General features: G+C 52.2%; 1 protein-coding gene across 1 annotated transcript in view; it reads left to right on the top strand.

Moving 5' to 3' along the window:
• CDYL2 (chromodomain Y like 2) overlaps nucleotides 1–12,450 on the top strand; it is a 207,617-nt gene that overhangs the window by 119,354 nt on the left and 75,813 nt on the right. Inside the window, exon 2 of the mRNA XM_051847320.2 lies at nucleotides 2,919–3,510. Coding sequence (XP_051703280.1) covers nucleotides 2,919–3,510 — 592 coding nt within the window. The remainder of the gene's footprint in view (nucleotides 1–2,918; nucleotides 3,511–12,450) is intronic.

The raw sequence follows: 12,450 nt of genomic DNA, 5'->3' as shown, positions 1-12,450 counted from the left end.
AATAGACACAATCCAATTTGAATTGAGATAAATCGATTAAGGAAATGAAACTGTCTGTGAAGAGGCAGTATTATGAATGCGCAGGATGTCCTAGCTATTACGTATTTCTTAAATATAAAGCAGTGAAAGTTGTTTTTTAAAGATTTAATTATTTGAAAGGCAGAATGACAGGGAGAGGGAGAAGGAGAGAGAGAGAGTGGGAGGGAGATAACTTGAGAGTTCTCCCATCATTCCATGAGTGCATACAGGTGCTGTGTTGGGCCAGGCTGAAATCGGGAACTCCATCCATGCCATGTGGGTAGCAGGAACCTAAGTACTTGGGCCTCATCTGCTGCTTCCAGGCACACTGGTAGGAAGCTGGATGGGAAATGGAGCAGCTGGGACTAGAACTGTTGCTCCTATAACCAGATGCAGGTGCCTAAGTATTGGCTTCACCCAGTGCACCACAACACCCACCCCTGATTATTTTGCATATCTGCTGTTATATATCAGTCACTAGTGAGATGATCTCACGGCTGAGGAATTCTTACCTCTATTTATGAAAATTTTAAGCATATAAAATTCAAACATATAAACATCGAATGAACTCCCACATATCCATTACCCACTTCAAAATACTACCAACTATAATTATTTCCACCTTCCCCCTCCAATATTATTTTTTTCATAAGTTTCAAGGGCATATTCCTTATTTGTTATTTAATCTGATTGGGTCAAAATGCCATTCTAGAAAAGTCAATTTCTTTTTTTTTTTTTTTAACTTTTATTTAATGAATATAAATTTCCAAAGTACGACTTACGGATTACAATGGCTTCCCCCCCATACCGTCCCTCCCACCCACAACCCTCCCCTTTCCCACTCCCTCTCCCCTTCCATTCACATCAAGATTCATTTTCGATTATCTTAATATACAGAAGATCAGCTTAGTATACATTAAGTAAGGATTTCAACAGTTTGCTCCCACACAGAAACATAAAGTGAAAAATAATAGATGATTTTTTTTAAATGATGATGAAATCAGATCAGACCTATTGTCATGTTTAATCCCAGTGAGAGTCAGGTTGGGAATTGATAATTTCTTCTTCTTCTTCTTCTTCTTTTTTTTTTTTTTTACAGAAGATCAGTTTAGTATGCATTAAGTAAAGATTTCAACAGTTTGCACCCCCATAGAAACACAAAGTGAAATATATTGTTTGAGTACTCGTTATAGCATTAAATCTCAATGCACAGCACATTAAGGACAGAGATCCTACATGAGGAGTAAGTGCACAGTGACTCCTGTTGTTGACTTTACCAATTGACACTCCTGTCTATGGCATCAGTAATCTCCCTATGCTCCAGTCATGAGTTTCCAAGGCTATGGAAGCCCTCTGAGTTCTCCGACTCTTATCTTGTTTAGACAAGGTCATAGTCAAAGTGGAGGTTCTCTCCTCCCTTCAGAGAAAGGTACCTCCTTCTTTGAAGACCTGTTCTTTCCACTGGGATCTCACTCACAGAGATCTTTTGCCAGAGTGTCTTGGCTTTCCATGCCTGAAATACTCTCATGGGCTTTTCAGCCAGATCCGAATGCCTTTAGGGCTGATTCTGAGGCCAGAGTGCTATTTAGGACATCTGCCATTCTATGAGTCTGCTGAGTATCTCACTTCCCATTAGAAAAGTCAATTTCATTAGATCAAGATTCCACATTCCGCTCAATGTCTATTACAAAAACATTTAAATTAAGTAAATTTTAAAATATAATTGTTTCGTTTTTATTGAAATTTGGAGTCAAGTATTGGTAGTTTTCCACCATTTTTTAAAACTAAAAATATTCAAAATCACAGCAACGTCAAGAGTCATAAGTAAACCTCACACGTCCTTGTCACATACACCTGTTGTTGACACTAGGCCTGGTGTCCCTCCGGGTGCGTTTTCCCTGGGATTACGCAAGCACAGAGGAGGTTTTCTTACACTCAGACAGTAGCACGTGGCTTTAGAACCAGCACATACAGGTTCAGATCCCACCTCCATCCTGCCCTAGTCCTGCCCTGGAGGCAGGTTGCCCACAACCCATCTCTTCCTCCGCCACGTGGGAATAATGTTAGTTGGCACCACTGGGGTTCTGTGAGGCTCAAGGCTGGCTCCTAGCGAAAGTTACCTGTCCCCTTGCTCCCAGTTGGTCCCTGTGTTGCATCTTGGGAGGTGCACAGTGTAGAATTGGGCTTTTTCCCTTTTAATCCTTTTTGGTCCATATGGAAGTTTTTTATAGCTGGGAGACTTAGTATGGTCTGGTGGTTGGGAGACTGGGTCTGGAGTGAGAGTGCTTTGAACACCAGCTCTGCCATCATCAGTCTTGGAATCATTTCCCTGGGCTCCGCTTCCCTCCCTGTAAGATGGGGAATGAGAAAACACCGACGTCGTTGGGTTTTTGTTGGGAGATGATGGGCCGGGAGACAGACAGTGCCCAGCGTTTAGCAGCGTGTGCTGCATCAATGCCCCATGACTGTTCCTCATCGTTAGTGTTGGATAACCAAGCATAAATTAGCCTCGAAATGGCTCAGTGCACGGTACTTGTTCTTATAAGTCAGGAGGCTGAAAAATCCACTCTGAATTGGTCTTTGAAAGACCGAGTCTGCTGCGGTGTGTTGAAAATGGCAAAGATTTCTATGTGAAAGCTTGTGGTGCAGTTTCCAACTCAAACAAGCATGGGTGGACTCACGGATGTGCCCAGCCAGGTGTAGTGTCACAGGTCGTCGTGGGCAGTGACTGCCTGCCTTTGGTCCAATAATTAAGCCCATAATTAAGCCATAATTAAGCCCAGCTTCCCGAGTGCCCCTGGAAATGTCAGCTTCCGGCCTTGCACAGCCCGCCCCGTGACCAGGAGGGCTCTGTGCTGTTCCTTTTCTCTCGTGTCTGACTCTCTCACCTTTTATCCTAGGTTGAAAGGATTGTAGACAAGAGGAAGAACAAGAAAGGCAAATGGGAGTATCTCATCCGATGGAAAGGCTATGGGAGCACGGAGGACACGTGGGAGCCGGAGCACCACCTCCTACACTGTGAGGAGTTCATCGACGAATTCAACGGGCTGCACCTGTGCAAGGACAAGAGGGTCAAGGCGGGGAAGCAGCCGGGCACTGCCAAGCTCCTGCGTGACAGCCGTGGCGCCTCCGTGGAGAAGCTCCCCCACAGGCCTGCCGAACCTGGAAAGAGCAAAGGGACTTCCCACAAACGGAAGCGCATCAACCCTCCCCTGTCCAAGCCGAAGAAGGGGTATTCAGGCAAGCCCCCCGGGGGAGGCGACAGGGCCGCCAAGACCGTGTCGTACAGGACTACCCCCAGTGGCCTGCAGATCATGCCCCTGAAGAAGGCGCAGAACGGAGTGGAGAATGGGGACGCCGGCTCTGAGAAGGACGAGAGGCCCTTTGGCAACGGCTCCCATCAGCCCGGCTTGGATTTGAGCGACCACATGGGCGAGCAGGACGCGGGCGAGTGTGATGGGAACCACGCAGCGCTGGCGGAGAACGGGCTCGGTTTGTGGCTTTTCTTTCTCTTGGCTTGGGCAAGACCAGGGGCTTGGGGTGCAGCCTGGGAAAATACAGAAACAGCCCTGTCCCCATCCCCTGACTCCCAGCTGTCACCCTTTGCTGGCATCACCTGGGGCCTTGTGAACTTAATCACCTGCCCTCTCGTTGGTGGCAGCCCCCTTTGCATGTGAGAGACCCAGCCTGTGACACTGCAGTGGAGTCTGTAGTGGGTCAGTGGGTGCCGACTCCGCTGCACAGCACCCAAGGCATGGTACCCTCTCCCTTATCCCCTCCCTCTCCCCTTCCCTCTCCCCCTCCCCTCCCCCTCACCTAAGGCCAGGGTGGCTGCCCCGGGAGCCACATCCTTAAAGGCAGCTCAGAGTCCTCGGCCTCCAGGGCCCAATACTCGGATGCCCCCAGAGGCCAGCACCTTCCCAGGGTGCCCCGCAGAGCCCTCACCTGCAGTCTAGTGCAGCTGGGGCAGGGGGAGGGTGGCTGGGCTGGGGTCTGCTTCACCTTCTCAGACCCAGTTTGCACTTGAAATTCACCTACCCAGCCCGTCAGCTGTCACTCGGACGTTTGATCGGCCTCACTTTTACATTAGGGCCCGCCTTAGTACATTCAGGCTGCTCTAACAGCAACGCCTTAGACCAGGCAATCCGTCAGTGATTGACACCTACTGCTCACAGTCCTGGAGGCTGGGCAGTGCCCAGATCCAGGTGCCAGCGAATGCATTGTCTTCCCTGGGACCCTTCCTTGTGGATGGTGGCTTCTCTGCGTCCTCCCTTGGGAGAAGGGGTGAGGCAGCACCCATCAACCTGTTTTAAAAGGGCATAGATTCCATGCATGAGGCCAGAGCGTTTGCAGCTTAATCACCTCCTAAAGGCAACCTCCTTAATGCTGTTGGACTAGGGGCCTGTTCAACACAGGCATTTTAGGGCCACGCCCAAGTTCAGACCCCAGAGGATCCTAAATGCTGCCTTGACCCCATCGAGAGCGAGTTCTTCCGATTTGCACCTTCTTGTTTCCTCCGACTAACAAGGCGGCTTCTGTGGGTTGTATTCAGGGATGGGGGACAGCCAGCCTGCGGAACCATTGGTCCGGCCCTGCCAGTGCAAGCACAAGCAAGCAGTCGATCAGTAGCAGGCTAAGTTTTAAGTTGATAATTTCGTATGCTCCGCAAATGATGTTGTGAATACCCAGGTAGCCTTTGGCAGGAAAAAGTGTCCCCACCCCTGCTGGTTAAGAGGATGGAATTCCTCCCTCCCTCCAAGTCTGTGCAGGGAAAATTAAGGAGGAGGGAGGCCGTGACCTGGGTAACTCAAGGTGCAGCCGCACCTTTCCTCGATAGTCCGTTTGCTCCCCTGCTGAGGCCCTGCTGGCCTTGTGTTTCTGGGAGCACCCCGGGCTGGGTACAGGCACAGTCTCATTTCTCAGACCCGTGTGTCCACCAGAGCCCTGCATCTCGGGATGTCAGGAGATCCTACGTGGGCGCGGACAGCTTGTCCCCAGCACTGCAAGGTCATCAGACATCTCTGGGGCAGCCAGAGTGTGTGTGGGGGTGGGGACCCCGGGGTGCGGATGGGCCACTTGGAAGAGCTCACCAGGGAAGCAGTGCTGAGACAGACGCACATCCGAGTCACGCTGGTGATCTGAGAGTCTGAGCGCTTGGAGCATCGCAGCATGCCGTCCCCAGGAGAGCTGGGTGTCGCCAGGGACTCTTGCCTGGGAGCCTGAGCAATCCCCACTCTGGGGATCCTCCTTCCCCAGAGAGAGATTTCACCCAAACAGGATTTATTTAGCCGCTGTTGCCCCAGACTGACTCATGTTTCTGTCTGGGGATGCCTGTTGCTGATGTGACTGTGCTACTAGCATATGTAAAAGCTGTTTGTTTTAAAATTCATCTCTCGGGGAGCAGTGGGCTTGTGTAAATGAGGCTTGGCATCAACATCCCCGTCTGATGTTCCGGTGACAGCTGCCGGCAGTCGCGGAGTTCCCTGGCTCGGGAAGGGTGGCGAGGCGGCCGCCGAGGCTCCCTGGGTGCAGGTGCGGGGAGCCTGGGTTTGGTTGCCTGCCCTGCTCAAAACGTGTTGGGGCAGAAGCACAAGGAAGGACCATTTGCTGACTGTGGTTGCCAGGCTGCAGCATGGAGGAGAGGAGCCAGACTTGCAGAGAACCGCGCACCTCTCTCTAAAGCTGCTCTCTAAAGTGGGCCAGGGGTGCCAGCCATCTTCTCTCCCCATCCATGGGCCTCCGTGGTGGCCCCTGGTCCGTGACCCTGGCAGTGGCCAGGGGACCCCAAGGCCAGGGGAAATAGCTGAGGACTGGCCTGGTGAGGTCCGCGGTGGCCTTTTTAGCTCCCGAGTGCTGATGTACACCTTGTAGATTCTGATACTGTCTCGCGTGTTTTGGTTTGGTGTTGCTGTGAACATGTTCCATGCTCCACTTGACCCCTGGCGTGGTGGGCAAGGGGACACTGCCCACCTTGGTGTCGTTGTTTGCTGACCCGTTAGCATCCTGGTGGCCGTGAGGCCTGCAGAGGTCAGAGAGTGGTTCCGAAGGTCACATGTGTATGTCAGAAACTCAGATCCCATAGCATCTGATTGGCAGAGTCTGGGTGGAGCCCAGAAGATGGGCTTGTGGCCCGCACCCAGGTGACTCCAGTGCGTTTCGAGATGCGCTGTTTGTGTGGCGGCAGTGGAGGGCCTCATCGGTTGTCGGTTTAACTCAGTATTGGTTTTGGGAGCCCTTCCTCCGGATCAGTCACGTGCTAGTGCTCAGGGTGGAGTCGTGTACGGATAGCTAGGGCTTCTCCCTGACCGTCGCCGTCTGCTTTTCCAGTGGGTCGCAGTAGCTACCTCTGGCTCCGTGTTGAGAAGGTGCCTGAGGCTGACTTCATAGAAAGAGCAACACATATGCCGCATACACACTGTGCCTCCCCTGCGTCTGCATTGACATCTTCTGTGGTCCCTGCTGGGGAAAGTGTCCCAGAACGTCAGCTTCTAACACTCTAGTTAGAACTAGCTTATCATCCAGGTGGAAGGAACCTGGGAGAGGAAGCGACTGGGGGTCCTTGCCAGGGAGAGCAGAGTCATGTCAAAGAGAGGTTTGAGTTCTTGGACATGACCTAAGACAGACGGGGGTTGAGGTTCTAGAACTTTCCAGCAAGAGGTCAGAGGTATAACCAAGCAAAACATGATTCCCCTCATGTTCACAGTCCAAGGGGAGCTTTGACGAAGGCAGTGTGCATACCCAGGTGAAGCCCTGAGTAGGCTCCTCGTAGCCCCTCCCTAACCCCACCCTCCCTGACCTGGGCCCAAGGGTCTGCTCCCCGGAGGCCCAGGGCTGGGCAGTGGCTTTGCATCAAGAGGAAGGCTCCTCTTTGCCTGGCGGGGGGATCCTGGCTGCACTCACACAGCATTTGTTTTGGGGGTGGGCTGTTGCTTTTTATGTGGCTGCAACTTGTCTTTGGTGAGTTAAAGTTCTGCATACAGAACAGCAGCTTACGTAACAGGCGACTCATTTACTGCTGACTCCCTGCTCCGTACTGTAGGAACAAATGCTAAACTGGGGCTTGGGCGGGTGGTGTTTTGGTTTCGGGCTGCGTTTTTCCGCAGCAGTGTTTGTGGAGCGCATGCAGTGACTCAACCTCACTCCTGCTTCGGATTCTTCCCCACTAGCAACAGACGGCCTTGTGATCCAGGGGCCGTCGCCTCGGTCTCCCGTGGGGAGCTTGTTAAAATGCACTCCACCCCAGTGAATGGAAAGGGATCTCAGGGGGCAGCGTGTGGGTTGTACATGTGAGAGGCGGAATTTTAACAGCTGTGGGGATCCACAGTAGCTCCTGCAGAGGTGTTGCAAGATGGGGTTTGTGGAGCCATATGTTGCTAGATCCAGAGTCACTCCTCGGATTTGAAGCTTGCAAGTAAGAATGTGCCTTGGTCCTGCAGGATTTTAAGACCTGACAGGGTTGCTCCTCCTTGCTGGGGAGGTGCACTGTGTTTCCTGTGTCTCTGTCTTTCTAAAACAGACCAGAGCTGAGACTTGGCTGTTGTCCTACCCCTGCTACAGAATGCTGTTGGATTAGCCACAGCCTCGTGTGGTTCTCTCCAGGAAAACTGCTTGGTGCTTCCATGTCCACGGGCCAGAGCCCCTCTGCTGTGCGGATCCACACGAGACTTTGCCCCGCACACCATCCTGACCAGGAACAGCCCACAGACCCCTGCCTTGTCCCGAGTAACCAGAAGCCCAGGAGTGTGCGCTGTTGATCCTGACCCTGTGGCCCTGCACCCTCAGTACTTGGATTCACAGGAATCCCTCTCCTTGCATCTTGATGGTGGTTGTCTTGTGGCCCGGGAGCTGGATCTCAGGCAATTTGGTGTTCGCTGAAGGATTCCCGCCACGGAGCGCATCTCTGCTCACATGTGCAACAGTGCTGTTCTCACTCCATGGGTCTTTCCACGTGATCTCAGCTCCCCTTCTTGAACCTTTGTTTATTTCCTCTCACTTGGGTTTTCAACGTGATTATTGTTTTCTCCATTGATTATAACAGAGAGTCCTGTTTCAAGCCTGGGAAATGCCCTTTGACTTTTGAGATCCTGATGCCTCCCAGGTATGGAGCCCGTCCCAGAGTCTGTTGGAGAGAATTTTTTTTTTTTTTTTTTTTTTTTTTTTTTTTTTTTTTTTTTTTTGCCAGGCAGAGTTAGACAGAGAGAGAGACAGAGAAAGAGTTATAGACATTGAGAGAGAGAGAGACAGAGAGACAGAGAAAGGTCTTCCTTCCATTGGTTCACTCCCCTAATAGCCGTCACGGCCGGCGCTGCACCGATCCGAAGCCAGGAGCCGGGTGCTTCCTCCCCGTCTCTCATGTGGGTGTAGGGACGCAAGCACCTGGGCCATCCTCCACTGCCCTCCCAGGCCACAGCAGAGAGCTGGCCTGGAAGAGGAGCAACTGGGACAGAATCCAGCACCCCAACCAGGACTAGAACCCTGGGTGCTGGCACTGCAGGCGGAGGATTAGCCAAGTGAGCCACGGCACCAGCCTTGGAGGGAATCTTAAGCCACATTGATTCAGTGGGTGTGGGGAAGAGCCCGGGAATCTGAATTTCTGGCAGGCTCCCAGGTGCTGCTGCAGGTCCAGGCGCCCTGCTTTTGCAGTGCTTCCCTAAACCGATGGGCTCCCAGGCGGGCGAGCTGAGCGTGCTGGTGGTGCTTGGGCTCCCAGCTGGTCTTCCTGAGGTGCCTGAAGGTCACATCGGTAACGTTTCTAAGTTGAAAGTTTGTGAAGTGAAAAGTTGTGAGTTGAAAAGACCACTTGAAAAATGCTGAATAGTGAAGTGACTGAAAGACATTGGGGTCGTGGTTTAAAATCTCTCGGTGTGTCGGAACTTCCCCGAGACGCAGCCTCGGAGTCCACCAAGTGCTTTCTGTGGTCCTCGTGGCAGTGCTGAGACGTGGCTGTTGTGCTGCCCCTTCTCCAGAGGTGGAGGCTGCGGTTTCAAGCCCTCGAGCGGAGAGCAGGAGAGACATCTGGGCAGTTTCCCTCCAGAGACGGCCCCACCAGCTCCCCGGCAGGAAGAGGCAGTTCCCGAACCCTCCTTACTGACAAAAACGTGAGACTGTGTCAAACGATTCATGGACACTGAAATTAAAAGACAAGTTTATTTATTAAAAAAATTTTATTTTTCATCTTTTTGAAAGGCAGAGTAACAGAGGCAGAGAGAGAGAGAGAGAGATCTTTTCAGAAGTCTGTAATAGCCAGGACTACGCCAGGACAGAGCCACGAGCCAGAAACTCTATCCAGATCTGCCGCAAGGGCGGCATAGGCCCAAGCACTTGAGCCATCACCTGCCGTCTTCCAGAGAGCATTAGTGGGGAGCTGGATCAGAAGGGGAGTAGCCAGGACACAGGGTGTGGCGTCCACTTTGCAACAACACTTGCTCCTGCGTTTATTTTGATGAAAGCAAGTTTTTGAAATCTATGTATAATTTTTTTATTTTAATTTTTTTATTTTTTATTTTTTTGACAGGCAGAGTTAGACAGTGAGAGAGAGAGAGAGAGACAGAGAGAAAGGTCTTCCTTTTTTCCATTAGTTCACCACCCCCCAAATGGCCGCTACGGCCGGCGCGCTGTGTCGATCCGAAGCCAGGAGCCAGGTACTTCCTCCTGGTCTCCCATGCGGGTGCAGGGCCCATGCACTTGGGCCATCCTCCACTGCCCTCTCGGGCCACAGCAGAGAGCTGGACTGGAAGAGCAGTAACCGGGACAAGTACCCGGCGCCCCAAGCAGGACTAGAACCTGGTGTGCTGGCGCCGCAGGCGGAGGATTAGCCAAGTAAGCCGCAGCGCCGGCACATAATTTTTTATAACATGAATTCCCATGGACTTGTTGAAGACCCCATGTGTTCTGACTTGGGGACCAGCAGTGCTGCTGGTACAGGATCCACTCTTTGACTCCCTCCTTGCTGACTGATGAAAGGATATCGTGGTCCGGAGCCAGCAACATTGTAGTTACCCCTGCGCCTTTCAATTTGAGAAGCTAGATAATATCACCAATTTCCTAGAAAAATGCAGCATAGCCAAGCAGATGAAAGGAGGGCTTGAAAACCCTGAAGAGAGAAGTAGCTGTTAAAATGAATTCATGGTTGGGGCCAGCACTGTGGCGTAGTGGGTGAAGCTGCCGCCTGTAGCACCAGCATCCCATGTTGGTGCTGGTTTGAGTCCTGGCTACTCCACTTCCCATCAAGCTCTCTGCTATGGCCTGGGAAAACAGTGGAAGATGGCCCAAGTCCTTAGGCACCTGTACCCACTTGGGAGACCCAGAAGAAGCTCCTGGCTCCTGACTTGGTATTGGCCCATCTCTGGCCATTGCAGCCCTCTAAGGAGTGAACCAGCGATGAAAGACCTCTCTCTCTGCCTCTACCTCTCTGTAACTCTGCCTTTCAAATAAAATAAATAAATCTTTTAAAAAATGAATTCAGGCCGGCACCGTGGCTCAACAGGCTAATCCTCCGCCTAGCGGCGCCGGCACACCGGGTTCTAGTCCCGGTCGGGGCGCTGGATTCTGTCCTGGTTGCCCCTCTTCCAGGCCAGCTCTCTGCTGTGGCCAGGGAGTGCAGTGGAGGATGGCCCGAGTGCTTGGGTCCTGCACCCGCAGGGGAGACCAGGAGAAGCACCTGGCTCCTGCCTTCGGATTTGCGCGGTGCACCGGCTGCAGCGCTCTGGCCGTAGCGGCCATTGGAGGGTGAACCAACGGCAAAGGAAGACCTTTCTCTCTCTCTCTCTCTCTCTCTCTCACTGTCCACTCTGTCTGTCAAAAAAAAAAAATGAATTCATGGTTAAAAAATCTCCCGGAAGAAGCAAGAAAGAAGAAACAGAGGTTGTACAGGACAAGCCTAAGCATTCTAGAACATTCTTACCTACTGTTCTGGCACACAGCCCCTCCCTCATCCAAGTGCTCACAGGCAACAGAGGAGAGAAAATGCTACTTCCTTTGATGAGTCCACAGTTATCTCAGTTTCCAAACCAGACAAGGAGAGGAAGTGAAAGGGAAATGACAGGTGGGTGTCACTTGAGAGTGCAGTAGAAGTCCTTCCTGTGCAGCCCCTCTGGGCTTGTGACAGGTCCTCTGATACTTCCTCAAAATTGTGGCTTTTTATGGAACCTCTTGCTCCTCGCCCTGAACTTGACCTCAGCTCATGACCTTTAGAATCACCTTTGCTTTTCGAGGTGCTCTGCTTGTCCTAGAGGGGCCTCGGGGGAAGCTGGCTCTGGTGTCTGTGAGCGTCGTGGGCAGTGACTCCCGGGCCCTGAAGGGTGTGGCCTGGTGGCCTCTTGCTGACATGCGTATCTGTTTTCCTGAGCACAGGTGTTCTTTCAACACATTTTTCTATTTTTATTTTTTTTTATTTATTTTTTTGACAGGCAGAGTGGACAGTGAGAGAGAGAGACAGAGAGAAAGGTCTTCCTTTGCCGTTGGTTCACCCTCCAATGGCCGCCGCGGCCGGCGCGCTGCGGCCGGTGCACCGCGCTGATCCGATGGCAGGAGCCAGGAACCAGGTGCTTTTCCTGGTCTCCCATGGGGTGCAGGGCCCATGGGGTGCAGGGCCCAAGCACCTGGGCCATCCTCCACTGCACTCCCTGGCCACAGCAGAGGGCTGGCCTGGAAGAGGGGCAACCGGGACAGAATCCAGCGCCCCGACCGGGACTAGAACCCGGTGTGCCGGCGCCGCTAGGCGGAGGATTAGCCTAGTGAGCCGCGGCGCCGGCCCTCAACACATTTTTCATATCCACTCCCAGGCCGACAAACCTCAGCCAATCTTTTGGGCTTTCAAAAGTGGGTGATTTTCCAAACCAGTAACAACAGCAAAAGCCAAAGGGATTCTTAAGTGTTTTGTCTTTCAAAATGTGGAGAGAAAATAACTTGTGCTGATGGATGAAGTTAAACCCTTTCATGTGGCGATGTCAAGACCTTGTCCAACTTGGCCACTGCGCCTGGTGGGAGGAGCCAGACTGTGATGGAGAAGCTGAGCCTTTAGCAGGGAGCAGTTTGGCCCGTGGCAGATCCAAGGGGGAGATCGACTCTCCCCAGGTTGTTCGTCCTCGATTTGACTTTGGCATTCGGAAGAGGCCGGTGGAATCTTGACCACTGTCAAGCTTTGGAAATCAAGTCGTTGCTTTCGCTGCCAGCTCAGATGTTGTTTATCTCTCAAGCACTTCAGAAAAGCCTTAGGGCCAGTGTTTTGGTGCACAGTGCTAAGCCACTGCTTCTGACACCAGCATCACATTTAGGAGTGTTTGTTTGAGTCCAGGCTGCTCTGCTTCCAATCCAGCTTCCTGCTAATGCACCTGAGAAAATGGCAGATGATATAGGCACCTGCCACCGATGTGGTCGACAGGGATGTCCTTCCAAACTCCTGGCTTTGGTCTAGCCCAGGCTGCTGTGAAC

This window comes from Oryctolagus cuniculus, chromosome 18 (genome assembly GCF_964237555.1).
Source record: "Oryctolagus cuniculus chromosome 18, mOryCun1.1, whole genome shotgun sequence".
Lineage (NCBI taxonomy): Eukaryota > Metazoa > Chordata > Mammalia > Lagomorpha > Leporidae > Oryctolagus > Oryctolagus cuniculus.
Note: the sequence above shows the minus strand (reverse complement) of the source record. Positions and strands in the feature narration are given on the sequence as shown.